The sequence below is a fragment of the Marmota marmota genome, unplaced genomic scaffold (genome assembly GCF_001458135.2).
Source record: "Marmota marmota marmota unplaced genomic scaffold, marMar, whole genome shotgun sequence".
In the NCBI taxonomy this organism is placed as follows: Eukaryota; Metazoa; Chordata; class Mammalia; order Rodentia; family Sciuridae; genus Marmota; species Marmota marmota.
Window position 1 is genome coordinate 16,544,777 of NW_026000164.1, and position 18,743 is coordinate 16,563,519.

At 38.7% G+C, this 18,743-nt stretch overlaps 1 protein-coding gene across 1 annotated transcript in view; it reads right to left on the reverse strand.

Moving 5' to 3' along the window:
• The window catches only part of Exoc4 (exocyst complex component 4), a 771,143-nt gene that overhangs the window by 49,412 nt on the left and 702,988 nt on the right, over window positions 1–18,743 (reverse strand). Inside the window, exons 14-16 of the mRNA XM_015493819.2 lie at window positions 16,233–16,374; window positions 7,405–7,583; window positions 5,296–5,455 (exon numbers count right to left, since the gene is read on the reverse strand). Of these exons, the coding sequence (XP_015349305.2) occupies window positions 5,296–5,455; window positions 7,405–7,583; window positions 16,233–16,374 (481 nt within the window). The remainder of the gene's footprint in view (window positions 1–5,295; window positions 5,456–7,404; window positions 7,584–16,232; window positions 16,375–18,743) is intronic.

An 18,743-nucleotide genomic window follows, 5' to 3' on the forward strand; every position in this document is an offset into this window, starting at 1 on the left:
GACCCCCCCCCCCCAATCTTCCCACTCACTGGCTGTGTCCCCTCCAATCCCTAGGATGGTCCTTCCTCAGCGCTCCAGCATCTCAGCAGCGGGGTACGGAGACCCATCTCCTAGCTTCTCTTCTTCCTCTACTTGTGCTCTCACCTTTCCTCCTTTCTCATGGCTTGAAGTCCCATCTATATGCTGATGCTTCCCAAACTCATATCTCCAGCCAGACTTCTCTTCTGAACTCTATAGTTTTAGATCCAGTTCTCTCCCTTTTTAAGAAAATCTTTTTTGATGTCTAAAAAGCTTATCAGACTTAATGTAAAGTAAAAGTCTTCCATATCTCCTCCCTATCTGTCCCCCTGCCCTCCATACACTCAGCTGGCCTCACCCATGATCTGGCTCATTTTCATTTCAGTACATCGAAATCTCAAGCTTGGGGCTGGGGCTGGGGCTGGGGCTGGGGCTGAGGCTGGGGCTGGGGCTGAGTGGTAGAGCGCTTGCCTAGCACGTGTGAGGCACTGGGTTTGATCCTTAGCACTACTTAAAACAAATAAATAAAATAAAGCTATTGTGTCCATCTACAACTAAAAATATTAAAAAACAAAAACAAAACAAAATAAACCCTAAGCTTTGAACTGCTCAGATCAAAAACCTTGGAGTCATTGGTTCATTTTGAATCTGTTAGCAAACCCTGTCAGTTCTACTTTCAAAACATACTTATGCTGACCTGCTTCTAAAAACACCTCTTCTCCTCTCCACTGCTGTCATCTTGGTTTGATCACCACTATCTTTCACCTGGAAGATCACTGACATAGTCTTCCAATGGATCCTTCTGTTTCTGTCCTTACCTACAACCCTTCTTCTCCAGGGGTCTGTTTATTCAATGTAGCAGCCAAAGTGATTCAGATTAGGGTTTTCTTCTGCCTCAAACCCTCAAAATAGCTTACTGTAGAGTAAAAGTCAATGTCGGTACAATGGTCTTCAAGATTTAACCCCTTTGATTAAGCATCTGACCTCATCTATCAGTCTTCTTTGCTTACTGCATCTACATTAGCCTGTCTACTGCTTTCAAAAGTCAAGCATTCTCCTCCCCCTGGGTCTTCACCCTTAGAGACTGTTTCCTGGTATGCTCCTCCCTAGATATCCTCACAGCTCACTCCTACTCGTCCTGTTGTTTTTTTCCTCCAATGTTACCATCTCATTAAGGATGTCCACAAACACTCCAAATTTCAGGTTATCTTGATTAGACCCTGGCACTCTCCAATCTCCTTCCCATGCCTAGCTTTTCATTACTGCTTATATCATCATCTGACATATTTTACATTTTACTTATTAATCAGATTGCATACCCCAAATGATATTTGCTGAAGGAATGGAATAAAAGGATGAGGAAACTTTCTTGTGTGTTAGAACTTGTCTCCTGGGGCTGGGGATATAGCTCAGTTGGTAGAGTGCTTGCCCTGCATGCACAAGGCCCCGGATTCTAATCCCCAACACCACACACATACACACACACACACACACACATACACACACACACACACACACACAGAACTTGTCTCCTTACCACTCTCTGAAACTTAACCTTTCATTCCTTTATCTTTGTCAGATTTAAAAATAAGAGACAGCCGTCTAAAGAAGTACTAGATGAGGGGGGAAATTCAAGGAGCAATGAAACCTTAAAGAAGCAAGTCAGGAGGCACAGTGACAGGATAGAGGAAGAATGCCTGGCAAATGAAAAGGGTCACAGATTCAAAAGGGAGGATGGGGGAGAGAAGGAAGATGAGAAGAGAATTCTGGGGATGTTCCTTTTGAATAGGTAGTTGGTTCACTTCAATTACAAAGACTGCCAGATACACCTTGGGGCCTTTAATACCCATCCAGACCTCTGTTGTTTCATACTCATCATTGCAAATCTTTGGGGCTTTTAGTGTTTCTTAAAACACACATGGCAGCTCAAGATGATCTGTCTGGCACCATGGTGCATGGCTGTAATCCTAGCAGCTCCGGAGGCTGAGGCAGGAGGATAGCAAGTTGAAAGTCAGTCTCAGCAGCTTAATGAGGCCCTAAGCAACCTAGTGAGACCCTGTCTCTAAATAAAATACAAAAACAGAATAGGGATGTTGCTCAGTGGTTAAGTGTCCCTAGGTTCAATACCTGATTACAAAAAAAAAAAAAAAATCTGTGATATGGAAGGAACTGAAAAGGAGGCACTCTTATGTATAAAGCCCTTCCACTTTATAGTTAATTTACAGCGATCTTCCTGGATAAAGGATCTTTTTGAGTATGACCTGTACAACAACTGTGCGGTTGTACAGGTCAAAAATCTAGCAGTGCTTAAGCAATCATTGCCCTAAAGGATCGAAGTTCAGAAATTCTGGTAACAGTATAGACTGTCTTGATCCTTTGCGAAATGAAGATTGTTGTGTATGAAAGACAGACAACAATGCCACAATCATGAGAGTCAACACAAAGGGAATCAATCACTCCAGCTCCCTCATTTCTTTTCTCTCCCTCCCCGTCCCCCTCCTCTTCCTCCTTCTTGTTTTTCAGGGCTGGGGATTGAGCCCAGGGCCTTGTGCATGCTACACAAGTGCTCTACCACTGAGCTGCTCCCCCAGCTCCAGTCCCAGATCCCTCATTTCTTGAGTACAGAAAGGTGTTATATCTCCCACTGGCCAGAAAGGCTATGGAAGTAAAAAACTACCAGCACTGAGCAACTTCTTGTTAAATAAGTTTTCTGACACAGGGCAACCAGTGATTAATTACTGTGTTAGAAGATAACATTCCTATAGAGATTTGCTGGAAATACAGATGCCGTCCATGCTTGATTAGACACTGCTTAAGGAATGCTGAGGCACACTGCTGCAGTCTATTATTTCTAGCTATTTTGGTACTGCTGTTAAATTTATTTTACATAGCTTCAAATTTGGTAGAATTGACGGAGCCCATTTCACAAAACCTGTCCCTACCAAAAGCAAGATGGGAAAAAATTAAGGCTATAAAGTGTGTCTCTATGAGAGTAAGAGAAAATGAGAGAAAGAGACTATGAATTATTACATTATTAGTTTTTGTAATGCTTTCTGCTCTAAAAGAAAGAAGTGTAAGGGGGGTGCTTTGTTTTTTATCAGCTTATAAGGAAGCTGACCATGTCAGCTGGTTAAAATAAAACCTTCAGAGTATTAAAGATAAACTAAGCTGTCATTAAGCAAGCCCTTCATCAACAGCAAAACACACCTCCATGTGATATCCAGGCATTCAGTCAATACACACAGTGATCACCTACTCTGGTCCAGGCACTGAAGAAACAGTAGTGGCCTCCTGGACATAATCTGCACTGTGTTCATGCTAGCCTACTTCTTTTATAATCCATTTAAGAATAAGGAGTAGAAGTAGAAGAAGCTCTTCCAGGTGGTCACTTCAGCTTTTACCTACTTCCTTGGACATAATTCACAAATCCAACTGTGAAAGACATGAATTGGGTGCCCTCTGATTATGTCCTGAACAGACGCTTCGTTGGAACACAGCCACTCATGCCAACCTTAATACTGCCCAGTCAGCACTGCATGATTCAGACACCAGTGTTTTCAGCACGCGTTTGGGCCCCATACTGTCTGCCAAGAACTGTGTTAATTTACTTATTTCAGCTAAATAAAAAAAATCATTTAAAAAAGGATGATTGAATTTAGGAATTATATTCCTCAGAGAATTAGTAATGGTTCTCTGTATCCCTCAGGCCTCCATGTTCTTAACTTCCCCTTGTCAATGTTATTATGAATAGACTAATTCAATAATGAGATCATTTCCCATAAGAGCAGCCAAATAAATGCAGCATTCAGTCACACCTGGTTTCCCTAATCTGAGCAAGGAAGGCTTTCCACCAAATTTACCTAGAACAGGGAGTTTAATACATACACATACACACACACACACACACACACTTACACACTCTCTTTCCTGCAAATAAGAGGAAAGGAGGAGGAGAGAGAAGCATAGGAATGGATGGCAAGGCAGTAAATGAAATAAAAGGAGTAATAAGGGCAGAAAGGTTAAAAATGAACATGTGTGGTTCATTTTCAAAACAAAGATACTAGAAAATATGTCTTCATAATTGTCAAAGTAACATAATGTTTTATGATCCCCTTAAATAACTCAATAATTGTTTTAATTTATCCTGAATTTTTCAAGGAATCAAAAATCAAATGAAAAAAAACAGAAGTAATAGTCAGGAACATTCTGGACTATTAAAAATAAGTAACTTCTAACCATAATGGCTTTTGGAAAATGAAGGAGTTTATGGAATGATCCACCTAGGTATAAATAGCAATAGAGCGTGGGGGGTACCTTAATTATTATCCATCCGCTTCAATACTGCTTCAACTTTCATTAAAGTACCAAAGGTTTGATTGTTTAAGATACAGTGTTAAGACCAAATGAAAAGAAAATTAACTCTCAAATTTAAAAGTGTATCTTATAAGAAAAGTATCAAAAAAATTGAGATCAGCAAACCTGAAGAGAAAGGCCAGTGGTGAATAACTATTATTCTCTGGTGGAAACAAGAGGAGATGAGTTTCAGTTGCACCAAGACAGAAGAGATAAAGAAATAGGTTCTTATAAAGATACATTTGATAGTTGTTATTTACTATGAGAGAAAGAAGGTAAAAAATTCAAATGTCCAAATAATCGCACACTGATTAAAAAATAAATCATGATTTTTTATACTATGAAATATTTGTTTAGGTATTATGTTTTCAAGAAGTATTAATGAATGTTGGAAAGATTATAGTATCAAAGAACATTATTGATATGGAAAAGTGCAATTAAATTAATATAAAATTATATTAACATAGCTCTGATTTTGCAAAAAGAGAAATAACGTGCAGTTATGTGTGTGAAAAGTTGTATATGCATTCAGCATGTGCAACAAAAGCCAAGAAGAGGGTGCACCAAGGATTGTGGCCCCTGGATCAGAAGTTTATGAGAAATGTTGATATTCTTCTTTGCATATTAGCTTATATATTTTATGCAATGAGCATATGTGACTTTTATTTAAAAAAAAAAATAAGTTGCTAAAGATTTATAGTAAGAACTTAGGTTAGATAGGAAAAATGACCCGCCCAAGGAATGTTAAACATTAAACAAAATTTTGTGGAATTGATTTCCTGATCAGCTAAGAACATCTATCTTTTTCCCCCCACTATTTTTAACAAAAGCATTTTATGTATCAAGAATCCATTTAAAAGATTACTTTACAGGTAGTGAGCCTTGGCTTTGGTACAAGAAGTTGATCCCAATCTTCACTCCTACCTTGCAAAATCCAGGTCTGCCTCCCGGGACATGGTGATATTGGTCAGATTCTGCTGAAGAACAAAAATGTTCCTGCACATTTTCTTGATGCCAGACTCACTGATACGCCTGAAGTACTGGGCTCCATTAATGAGGATGCAGGAAATGAGGTGTCCCAGGCCTGGGGGTCAGCAGGGCAGTGGGGAGAAAAGAGAAGACAGATTAGGGCATCTCTTCTAAATCTCCATAAACTGAAATGAACAAAGAAACACTTCTGATAGCTGTACTGGCTCATCTTACAATCATGTCAGAATATTTCTACATTGTCCTAGTATGTTGTCAAGAAAACCTGGTATATCTATAGTTCCTGCACTGCCACATTCACTTACAGCCACCATACCAAGGCTTAAGGAATATGTCAGATTGTGATAAACTATTAATGAGCATTTATGTACAGACAGTTGGGAAGCAGTAAATTCAAGTGATCTGTTTTGGTCTCTCCTTTTTTTCCCATAAAACAGGAAGGGGAACAATTTGGCTTAAAATTGATTGGGAACCTACATAAGTAAAAATATTTCAATACAAAATTGGGCATTGATAATATTGTGAATAAACCTCAATATCAACAAGTAAGAAAATAAATCAATAAAAAAATGTGTTAGGGTTGAGGATGAAGCTCAGTGGTACAGCAATTGCCTAGTATGTATGACACTCTGGGTTTAATCCCCAGTACCATAAAAAGGGGTTGGGGAGGTTTACTGGCAATAATGCTTATTAATACACCTAAGCATTGGCAATGGGATACATTTCTAAAGTAGTAATAGGAATGATGTGATCAGAAACAAAATACAAAGGAAAAGCAGATCATGAGCTAGCTGTTGAGTTTCCACAAGATGTCTGTGAACATTTCTGGGGGCCCATAAGTGGGGGTTTGTTCTTAATCTTAAGTATTGTCTTATAGTCTATGAAATTTGGTAGAGGGCAGCCCAGGACATCAACAAACTAATGGGTCTCCTACAGGGAGATATAAGGCCAAATCTTCGTGCTCCCATGTGCTTCAGTTGAGGAATACCAGTTCAGAACAATGTGGGGCATGTACAGATTACTGTATCTAAAAGTTAGATTTAATTATACATACTTAGAACTAAGTAAATGTTTCTTCCTTCACTTTTTCTTGTTTTTGCAAAGGTGGCCCCAAAGGCTCATGTGTTAAAGGCTCCGTTCCCAGCCTGGCACTACTGGGAGGTGTTGGAGTCTTTAGCAGGTGGGGCCTAGTGGGAGGTCCTTGAGTCAGTGGGGAGGAAACTGACCTCTCCTTCTTTCTCTTTTGTTTCCTGGCCATGAGTTGAACCATTTGTTCTGCGGCTTACTCCCTGTCATTCATTACCACCTAGGACCCCTACCAGAGGCCTAAGAGAAATGGGTCGATTCACTCATGGGTTGGAACCTGTAAAGCTATGAACCAAAATAAACCTTTTATCTTTATAAGCTAAGTATCTTAGAGGTATTTTATTACAGTGACAGGGTTCTATGAGTGGAATTCAGCCTGAAAAAGTTTTTGGCTGGCACCATGTTTTTAAAAATTTTGAAGGTCAATGTCTTTAGATGGTACTGCCTCTCATTCTTCTTCTGCCTGCTCCTTCAAATACATGTATGCATGCTGTTTTCCTCATTATTGCTGCATTATAATCACAGGCTTCTGTTCTTTTCCTGCGATGATGCATTCTGTGAGAGCAAACTTCTTCCTCCAATGATAATTTTAGCCAATGAAAGATTTTTTAGGGTGCTCTCCTCATTGAGTATTTCTTTTCTTTCTTCCTTGTTTTTTTTTTTTTTTTTTTTTAATGGGCTGCTCTCTAGTTAATTCATGGTCCAACCAGATCTCATGAGTGGTCTGTCAAGGTGGACAGCAGGCAGCCATCTGCATTACCTTGGATTAAATCTCCCTGTCAATCAGGAGCAGATGGCAGCCGTATTATTTACCTACTTGTACAGGGAATGGCTGGGTTCTGCAGCTCTCATCCAAGCAAACTAGTAAAACACCTGTTTCTACAATTTTTCACTTCACAAATAAAGAATATCAGGAAAACCTTCACCCTTCCTTCCTCCCTAACTCCCAGAGACAGAGACCTTCAAAGATATACTGGAACTTGTGCTGCTGAAGGCTGGCGCTCATGGCCTCTTCGATGGCACTGATGTCTTTGTTGAGCTTGACCACCAGAGGGTCATAATCCATACTCTCCACGTTGGCGACAATGGCATAGTTCCCCTCCTTGGCCAGAGGGATGAGATAGTGGAAACAGTGAACTCTGAAAAAGAGAAAGATGAGAGCAGCTAATAATAAATCTTTCCAGGGACAATGATCTTGTGACAGAGTACCAAAATATTCGAAGTGACAGTGGCTTCATAAATTTTTATGTACTTCCCTGCCAGCCTTTTTTTTTTTTGCCAGAAAGAAATTTTAGTTTTTCTGTAGAATAGCTGAATGATCTGGAGCAAAGTGGGCTTCTAAGGTCTTTACTGATCCACACAGTGTTGATAAGGAATAGAGGAGTTCTGCAAGTCTTTTCAGGGCTAGGATTGTATGCAAAATGTGGAAAGCATTATATTTGTCAGTATAGGTCGAAATGGAAATGTCAGAGGTCACAGATCCCCAAGTGTAGGCTTTGGTGGGAAACTACTGGTTCTGATACCCAGTTCCAACATTGCTGACTTTAAGCAAGTTACTTTATCTCCCTAAGCCTCAGTTTCCTTATCTGTGAAATGGGGATGATAACCCCTACTTCATGGGGTACTACATATAAAGTATACGGCACAGTGCTGGGAATAAGGGAAGCGCACAGTGAAGTCTCGGCTATCATCACCAGCTGTATGTTTATCATTGCTAATGTGTTATTTAAATACCTGCTTACTGGGCATCTATGAACTTGTTAGAAATTGTACTAGGCCCCTGGGAACACAAAGCAGTTTGTGTCCTTAAACACACCACAGCCTACTGAGGCAGAAGAAGAAAAAAAAAAATGCCCCCGAGGGGACACATGTCATTGAAAGCCCATCAACCTGAGGTGCCACAGAAAGTGACCCTGGGGTACCAGGAAAGGGTCACAACAGGAAGAAATACTTGAGTCTCAAAATATGTCTGAGCGAGCCTGGGAAGAAGGGCATTTCTTGGCTGAGCTGGTCTGAGTCAGTTTGGACATGGATATCCTTAGCGTCTTTTGGCTGATGTTAGTGACAGTTGGAGATATCTGAGGTGGGTGAGGACTGGCTCTGTCTCCTTAGCCTACTTAAATTGTAATGAAAGCAAGTAAGTGCCATTGGATTCTGCCTCACACACAGGAATTTCTTTTGAATAAACTAAAACACCAAACCCAATTCGTCCCCCCAACACCCCCAAATCAATGCCAGGCATTGGCAGGCATAGATCAAACAGTCTGCTTCTGTAAGTTCAGAAAGTCCTAACTCTCCACTGCATCAGGTGCTTTTTCTGATCCTTCATGATCTTGTTGGCTGGAAGTGACATGAGGTTAATCCAGAGTTAGGCTGCCATGACCCAGGGATTTGGCATCAGATATAAGAAGCATTCCTAATGAAATGGTGGCAAAAGCCCAGGAAATCATTCCCAAAGATACAACTGTAGGCTTTGCCTGTCATATTTCTTATTTTTAAAATTTTTTTTTTAGTTGTAGATGGACATAATACCTTTATTTTATTTCTTCATTTTTGTGGTGCTGAGGATCGAACCCAGTGCCTCACACGTGTGAGGAAAACACTCTACCACTGAGCCCTAACTCCAACCCCATCTTTCTTTTTAAAGGTTTATTGAGAAATATTTTACAGTAAATTTCCCTTTTAGTGTACAGTTGTATGAGTTTTGACAAATGCATCTAGTAGCATAAGTACCACCATACAAATTCCCTCATGTCCCTTCGCATGTAATTCCTACTCAGACATCACTGATCTATGTTCTGTCCCTGTGGTTTTGTCTTCCTCAGAATGCAGTCAGATAGCATGTAGCCTTTGAGTTCGACTTCTTTCACTATGCACAGAGCATTTATTATGGTCTGGATGTGAGGTGTCCCCGAAAAGCTCACATGTGAGCCAGTGTAAGAAGGTTCAGAGGAGAAATGATTGGGTTGGAAGAGTCTTAACCCTATCAGTGATTTAATCCCCTGGTAGGGATTGACTGACTGAGTGGTAACTAAAGGGGTAGGGTGTGGCTGGAGGAGGTGGGAGCTGGGGCGTGGGCATAAATTTGTATCTGGAGAGTGGAGTCTCTCAGCTTTCTGATCACCACACAAGCCTCTTCCCTCTGCCACACTCTCCGCCATGTTGTTCCTGTCTCACCTGGAGCCCTGAAGAATGGAGCCTGCTGTCTACAGATTGACACCTCTGAAACTGTGAGCCTCAAATAAATTCTTCCTCCTCTACACTTGTGCTGGCCGGGTCATTTAGTCACAGCAGCAACAAAGCTGACTGAAACAGCTTTTGTGATTTATCTTGCTGTGTTCACTCATTGTCATTGCTGAGCAGTCTTGCACTGAATGGCAGGAGGTATATCCATTCACTAGGTGACACCGAGATTATGTCCAGCTTGGGACAGTCATAAATAAATCTACCTAATGTACAGGTTTTGTTTAAATATGAATTTTCATTTCTCTTGTTGCACAGCCATCACCAAAATGCTGTTCCAGCTGCTCTGCATCCTCGCCAGCACTCAGTGTGTCAGTTTTTAAACATTTTTTTCAGTCATTCTAATAGATGTATTGTGGAATCTCTTTGTGGCATTTATTTGCATTATCCTAATGACTAATGATGTTGAGCACTTTTTATGTACTGATTTTCCAACCAATTATCTTTGGCAAATTACATATTCACATCCCTTGACCATTTTTTTTTTTTTTAAGTTGGGTTGTTTGTTATTAAGTTTTCAGGCTTCTTTATATATTCTGGAAACAAATCTCTTATGAAGTGTGCATTTTGCAAATATTTTCTCCCAGTCTTTGGCTTGTCTTTTCATCTTAAAAATGTCTTTCAAGGAATGGTTCTTGGGCTGGGGATGTGGCTCAAGCAGTAGCGCGCTCACCAGGCATGCAGGCGGCCTGAGTTCGATTTTCAGCACCACATACAAAGATGTTGTGTCTGCCGAGAACTAAAAAATAAATAATAAAAAAAATTCTCTCTCTCTCTCTCTCTCTCTCTCTCTTTAAAAAAAGGAATGGTTCTTAAATTTGATAAAGCTTGACTTACCATTTTTTCTTTTATATGTGGTTCTTTTGGTGTCATATTTGAGAAATTTTTGCCTAAACATGTTCACAAAACTTTTCTCCTATGTTTTCTTCTAGAAGTTTTAGGTTTTACATTCAGTTTAGACCCCTCCCCCTATTGAGGGGTGCTGGGGATCAAATCCAGGGCATTGTGCATATTAGGCACATGTTTTACCACCAAGCTCCACCCCCAGTCTCTAGAATTCATTTGAGATAAGTTTTGTGTGACATTCTTATATCCTATTCAGGCAAGGGAATCTAAATATCCTGATAAACTACTGTTCATTTTCACTTACAGGTGCTTATCAAAACAACTGCTAATTAAGTAATGACTAGTTTCATCAATAAAAACTCATCCTGACATTCATATGCTAATTGACAAAGAGTACAGTTCTGATAAAAATGCCAGTAATGGTACTGGTCAGAGCCCCCTCTCAAATGTGACCTTTCTTATACAATGAAAAGTGAACAATCCTGGGATTCATGATTAGGGCAACGGATCACTACTGCAGTAGAAACTTAAAGGAAGTAGGACTTAGTTGAAATCAAAGCATGTCTGCTAAGGTATTTTTAAATTAAATTACAGTTGGCATAAACCCAGTCAACAGGAAGACTGTGTTAAGAAGGCATGAAACAGTAGGCAGAGGATGGTTCTGAGCTATGGTGAGTGGTTCTTTCTTGCTTCACTGAGATCATGACCCAGGCATGAGATAAGTCAGGGGAAAAGGACAGGAGGTCATCACAGGGTTTAGAGACCAGCTAGAGAGTTTGGACTTTGCTAGAAGCCACAGGGAGCCTTAGGAGAATTTTAAGAGATAAAATGGTATTATCAGATATGAGCTTTGGTAAGGCAACTCAGGCATAATATAAGAATGTGTTGATGATAGAGAATGGAACCAACCAAAAGTAGAGATACTGGTCAGGGAAGTCTTATGAATTGGAGGTAAGAATTTATCAGATCCTAAAGTGGTGGCAGAGAGAGAGAGAGAACCACTGTTCAAGGTATACATTTCTTCTTCCCAAATGATTAGAAGTGAAGAAATTAAAATAGTCATCAGTCAAATTCAAATAAAGTTGTTTTTTTTTTTTTCCTTTAAATTCTGGCATGTTGTTGCTAACCTTAACATGACTTTGGCATTAGGTTTTCTGCAAACACTGCTGATTACATAGCAGGATGGTTGATTTTCAGAAAGTGCACACTTAGGGTGCCAACAGTGATGGGCAGTTGCTGCTGAACCCACTCAGAGCCCTCTGGATAGTGAGGGAAATCAGCTGGTAAAGGTGACATTCTTGGCATCTTGGACTCAAATGACAACTTAATTTTCTTCTTCTAAAGTTCAAATGGGAAACAAAATTTTAACAATTTTTAATGGCTGCACTACATCCTTCAACTCTGGGGGTGTCATCTCCCTTATGCCTCAAACTGTGGAAAGGGGGTATTTGGTGCTTAAATGTGACCCACAGTGACCCAGATAAAAGTTTGAATGCTTTTTGGATGGGTTCTTTCACAGAGTACTTGCTGGATTTGAGAACGTTTTTTTTTTTTGGTTTGAATTTTAAAACACTAAAGAAAATTATGGGCTATAGATATAAAGATTTTGGGGAGAATAAGAACGATTTTTGGCATTTGAAGTTGTTCTATATTTTTTGATGGCATATCCCATCACTTTTTTTTTTACATGAATCTTTTTTTTTTTTTCTTCCTTTCTATTCTTTCTGTGCTCTTTTATTACAGTGGCTTCTTGGCTAAAAGTGCCAGAGACAGAATCCAATGAGCCACTTCATCACACTAGCTCCTGGACAACAGGGCCCAGTGTTGATTCTCTTTCACAGAGTGATGGGAACAGCAAACATTAGCAGTACTGCACCCTTTTAAATACGAGCAGGGGACTTGCCAGTGGACTACTGTCTGAAAACAGAATCTATAAGTTGATTCATTTCCTTCAAAGAGCTGCAAATTTTGTTTGGGGAATTAGAACTTATTTTATCTAAGTGTGGTTTCAAAACAGATAATTCTTAAAAATCATTCATGCTTTTACTGAGCACCTAATATGCAAGAAGACTGATTCAGGTTCTGGGGCCGTCCACAATGGTGGATGAACTGATGGTCTCTCCCACACAGCCTTGCACTATGGGTCCCCAGGGAGCTTAGCAGATGCCTGTGTGGTATTGTAGGATTTGTCTTATTCATTTTGTATTACCACTGTACAACCCCCTCATTGTTAATGTGGTAGGAGAGAATAAAGTGTGTTAACATTTACTGTCTGAGCCACACATGGAGTAATTTCCTAGCTTAATAAACTATAGTTTAAAAGGAACAAAGAAAAATGGAACAATAAAATAAAATAAAAATAAATAATAAATAAGAATAAAATAAAAAATGGAAAAATAAAAGCAATCTGAATGTTGAAATCATGTTATAAGAGGAAATGTGTAAATTTAATTAAGAAAAAATAAGTATGTGTAGTGTTTGCAAAGTCAAGGAAAGACAATTCTGCATTCAGGATTCTAAAATCCAGTCTTTTTTGTTATTCAGCCTAAAATTGCATTTCTCTGTTTTTAAACTAAAGTTGAAGGAGATATGGCAGAGTGTTATAGCACTGTATGGTTTCTTGTAAAGTTAATAAATAATGGCTAACACATGTTCAGCATTATAGGAATAGTATTGCCAAGATGTACAGAAATAAAAAGGACAGAATAGAGGTTAAGGATTTAAAAGATTTTACTCAAACGTGTTGAAAATATCCCACTTGGAATTAACTACACTCCAAGTAAGAAATTCAGAATGTAGAACACGTCCCGCCACCACACAATCAATAGCATAAATTCCAGGAGTTGTGAGAGTAATTAATTTGGTGTTCCCTTGTTTTTCTTTGTAACTCAGGTAACAGAGGCATCAGAACATTACTGGGTGTTTTTATCCCCCTTTGACTATTGCATTTATCTATTCATAGAAAATGCCTGACTTACTTCACTATCAGCATGAAAATAAATAGAAAACAAACCTAAAAATTATCATAAAATAAATCAAAAAACATATAGCAAGAGCCTTTATTTCTCAACAGGTTAAAGTAAAAAATAAAATCAGAAATAATGCTGGGTAAAATAGATTCCAAATCTGCAATGCTACTTCTTTTGTTCCACTCACAAGTTGCTTATAAGCAATAAAGGAGTAAGTCATTGGCGAGATAATGAAGAATAAAAAAAGCAAGTGGCACAAAAAAGAAGTGATAGGAACACCATCTGAAAGATACCCAAGGTATAATTTGAGTCTAAGCATATTCCAAAGATGTTACTATGAATCAAAGTCCTGTTTACATTTTTAAAACCTAAATCTAATAAGACTTCAAATGAAAAGAAAATATTCTATCGATTTTAATAATGCTCCAAAGTAAACAGAAGAAAAAGTATCACCCTACAGTGTACTTTCTGGTCCTCTGAGGTTTTTGATCCTGAAGTTTCACAAGTATGCATCTGTCTGCTTGACACTGCCACCTAGACGTTTAATGAGCGTCTCAAATTGAGTATCTTGAGAAAGGAATTCTTGGTATCATCCCTCCCCCACCCTTTCTCCTTCTTTGGTCTTTCACTTCAGGTAATGGCTTTGGCATCCACAATATTGCCAGGCCCCACACTGGTGGTTTTCCGTGAAACCTTTCTTTCTCCTGCTGCTACGAGCAACTCGACCCAACCCAATCAATCGTCAATAAATCTTTCGTATATGTTCCAAATCCAACACCTCTTACAACTCCACCTCTGCCACTTTAGTTCTCTTAACGGGTCCCAACTGGCCACCCTACTTCCATTCATATTTCTCCCTCTAATACCTTTTCCAAACAATAGCCAGAGTGATTTTCTGTTTGTTTTGGTACTGGGTATGGAATCCAGGGTCTTGCACATGCTAGGCAAGCTTTCTATTTCTTTTAAACATGTTAATGAATTAACATCTCTCCCCTGCTTAAAACTCTCCTGTGGCTTTTTAGTACCCTCAGAATAAAATCTGAACAATTCACTTGGCCTATAAGCTGAGGGTGAGGTTCTGTGATCCCACAGGGTCAGGTTCCAGCCTGTCACTTGGATCTTATTCTTCCAGTTCTTCCCATGGTCTTGTTCCTCATTCTACAAACATGTTGGGCTTCTCTCTGTTTCTCAAAATGGCCAAGCTTGATTTTGTCTCAGGACCTTTGTAAATGTTATTCTGTACTCTCTCTGAAATTTTCTTCCCCTAAGTTTTTGTTCGGATAGCTTTTTCTTGTCACTTTGTCATATTTCCTCTCACTACTTAATCTAAAGAAAAAAATTCCCTTTCTAGTCAACCTTGTAATTTTGCAACATCCAGTCTGCTCTGGCCACATGTGACTACTGAGCACCTGAAATGTGACTAAAATTGTAATATGCTATAAATGCAAAGTATGCAGATTCCAAAGCCTTAGTACAAAAAATGCACAATATCTTATTAATCATTTTATGTTAATTACATGTCAAAATACAATGGGTTAAATTAAATATATGATTATAATTCATTTTACCTGTTTCCCTCTATTATTTCAAATGTGACTATACGTTGAGTATTTCTTATCTGAAATGCTTGGGACCAAAATATTTTTGGGTTTTGGAACATTTGCATAGACTTTACCAGTTGAGCATTGCTAATCTGAAAATCCAGGATTTGAAATGTTCCAAAATCAAAGGAGAATTTCGCATTCTGAATTTCTGGATTGAGGATGCTCAACTTCATTAGAAAATGTAAAATTATCTATGTAGCTCACATCTCAGTTCATATCATCTTTTTGTTGAATAGTACTGATTGATCCCATTATGTTATTTTATGACTATAGTAGCACTTATTTGAAATTGTCTTTTTAATCTAGTCTTGACTGTTTCCCCTGTTAGAATGTAGTTCTATGAGAAGGAACCTTGAGTTTTATCCATTGCTGTAACCAGTTTTTAGAACACTGCTTGGCACAAAGAAAGCACTCAATAAATACCTGTTCAACAAATAAAAGACAACTGAAGACTTCTTAGTCCTCCTTCCTCCCACTTCTATATGCATAATAATAGAGGCTGCCAAAGTCAATCAGAGTATTCCTCACTTCAGGGGGAAGAACAGGGACAAGAATATACCATATTCGAAATAATATTCTTCAATTATTATTTAACTTAATCTCTGCATTTGGATTTTAAGTACCTTGAAGAAGTAGATCATAGTTCCTGCATCTGTAACTTCCTTCATGATTCTCCCCTTCAGTAAAAATATCAATGATAATAAAGTCACCCTAAATGCAAAGCTACCATATTTGGAGCACTTCCTGTGTAGCAGGCATTCTGCTCAGTATGTATTATTTTGCTCAGAAAATCTCTCTAGATTAGGAATTACCATTTCCAGTTTTAGGAAGAGAAAACTGAGGGTTTGTAAAGTTAACTAGCTGACATGAGATCACCTACCCAGTTGGCAAATGTCAGATTTCTGACTATATGGGCCATGCCGACGCTGGATCATCGTACAATACAGCATGTGGTCAGTTAACTTCAAAGTGACTGAATAACACTAAAAATCATATTCATCATGAAAAAAAGGACAACATCAACATAAGAACCACAAATTATGGTGATACTCCACCAGTAACACACAAGTGATTTATAAATAATAATGTACTGCCACAGCAAAGTCCTACGTTTGGCTGGCCATACCTCACTTCCAGATGCAAGACTAGCAAGCAGCGGTCAGCCATATCCTGGAAGGACTTGGCGAGTTCACTTAGAGTCTGCATGATCTGCTCGGACACTGGGGGAAGGTCCATGTTCACGTGACTCTCTTGAGCAGGAGAAAGCACTAGAAGAAAGGGTGAGGACAAAACATTAATCATCTCATTAGATGTCTACAGATGTTTCTGGAATACATATTATTTTGTTGTTCATTTTCTTGTTTTTACTAATTTGGCTACTGTTAGTGTTGAGAGCACAGAAGCCCAAGATATACTAGACTATTTCTGTACTTGGTTAAACACAGAAACTATTAAATACAGAAGCCACTGCCTCCTATCAGTTCCTAGAATAATAGAAACAGGATCTCAGAGTTGGAAGTGGCCTTACTGGTTGTGTGGATGGACCCATGGATTGTACTGTGTCTTCTGTACCTCTTCAAGTGGCTGACCAGCTTCTGGCTGCAGGCTCACACAAATGTTTATGCAAGAAAACTCAATACCTTCTGTGGTAGCCTATTCCGCCTCTGAAATATCTGATTATCTAACAATGAACCAAAATCTGTCCTCATTAATTTTTCATCTTTGGCTCTGATTCCATCTTTTTACAATCCATGTCAGTGCTTCAAGTATTGAAGATCTCTCTTTTGACTTCTTGAAGTCTTCCCTAATCTTGGTTAAATGTCCTCAGTTTTTCAGTCATTCTTCAAATGACTGAATCACATTATAATTCTCAAATTTTACTGACAAAAACTTTCTAGTTGATCTATATCTCCCTTGAAATGTGGGACTCAGGATCAAGCACGATAAATTCCACAGAGGGGCATGACCTGCCTAGACAGAATTATCAATTCCCTTTTCTGAGATGCCTTGCCACTTGTACTGATGCCTAAAATCTGGGAAGAGAAACTCATATAGCTTATGGCCAACTAAGGTCTTCAAAAGATCTTTTTGGAAACACTGGTAGAGCTACCTTCTAGATCTTTCAACAATAATTATGAAAATATTTAACCACATTTGAACATTTTCTTCAGGAACATAAATCTAGAAGTGTGAACTATATTTGTTTATTTTCAAAGTTCAATTGTATTTCCAGCTTCTCACAATTTCTCAAAGATCACCAACAATAATTTGGCAATTATTCAAATTATCCTTTCCAAATTTCTCTTACTTCTCTGGAGCTTCAAAGGTTGGTTTTGAATCCTGTCTCTACTACTTTTTTATATAACTAAAACATAATTACTTACGTTCTCTCTGCCTTAGTTTCTTTTGTAAAATGGGGAAAATAGTACCTATGTTATGGGGTTAAATGGATTAATATAGGTGAAATATGAAATAGCATATAAAACTTAGTCAATATTAATATAATTCAGAAAAATAAGCAATTATCATTCTCTATCCTGTTATTTCTCCAGATTATATTAAAATGAATTTTAGCTACGAATTCCTTACAAAATAATTCCATCTGTCTTGAAGTTCAATTCCCATTTATCAGCATTTTTTGATTTTCTCTCTGAAAATCTTCTCTATCAGATGATGTGAAGTCCTTTGGAAGAAGGGCTCCCTGGACCAAGGACACATGGGATCTGGTGAGCCATCACTGACTAATTGGACAGTAGCTTCACCTCACAGGGAATGGAGCCACCCTCTGGCTATCACAGTGAGCACTGTCATGGCCCTTCAGTGCTGTCTCTATTCCTAGACTGGGCCAGGTCCATACAAGGGCCTGGATAGATAATCCAGATGTATAACTTATAAAGCTAAATTATCTCCCATGGAGCCAGACTCTAAATCTAAATAAATCAAAATAATATGGTAAACACAAAAAAGTGAACATCGTTCAAGGGAGCTGACCTGTAGGGAAGAAGGAATGTAGCAATGTAGATTTTGAATTATTCCCAGGCTTGGTTTCATCCTAGATATTCACTAACTCTACCTGCTGGAAACTGGATAGGAAAGACACTGCATCCCCCCTCTCTTAGGTCAACATTGTTCACGTCTGATTATAAGGCAGGATCACTGCCTTCATGATGTTTCATGTGGCAGGCAAGACAAAAGCAACTGTAAATAACATTGTTGTAATATTTCAAGGCATGTGACAGCCTTTCAAACCCTGGATTCCTCTGTCATGTGACACTAAGGTGTGACACTAACTGGGGCACGTACCCAAGTTAGTGTCACACCTAAGTATCAGTAAGAAGAGGCAGAAATCAGACCCTGCAGTTTCACTTGTGGACTGAGGTCCAAAGCTATACTAATTGATCAGACTCTATCAAAGATATCCTGAACAAAACCTAAGTAGAAACTAAAACATTTCCCTTTCCTACAACAGAAAGATGTAATTTCATCATGTGGCAATTGACTACTGCCAAACTACAAATATAAGAAAAATCCAAGTGGAGTAAGTCAACAGCATGTTTAGCTGCCAAGGTAATTAACTGATTTGCAATGAGCAAGGTAAGAGCAGTTTTGAATAGAGGCACTACATTTCATTTGACTG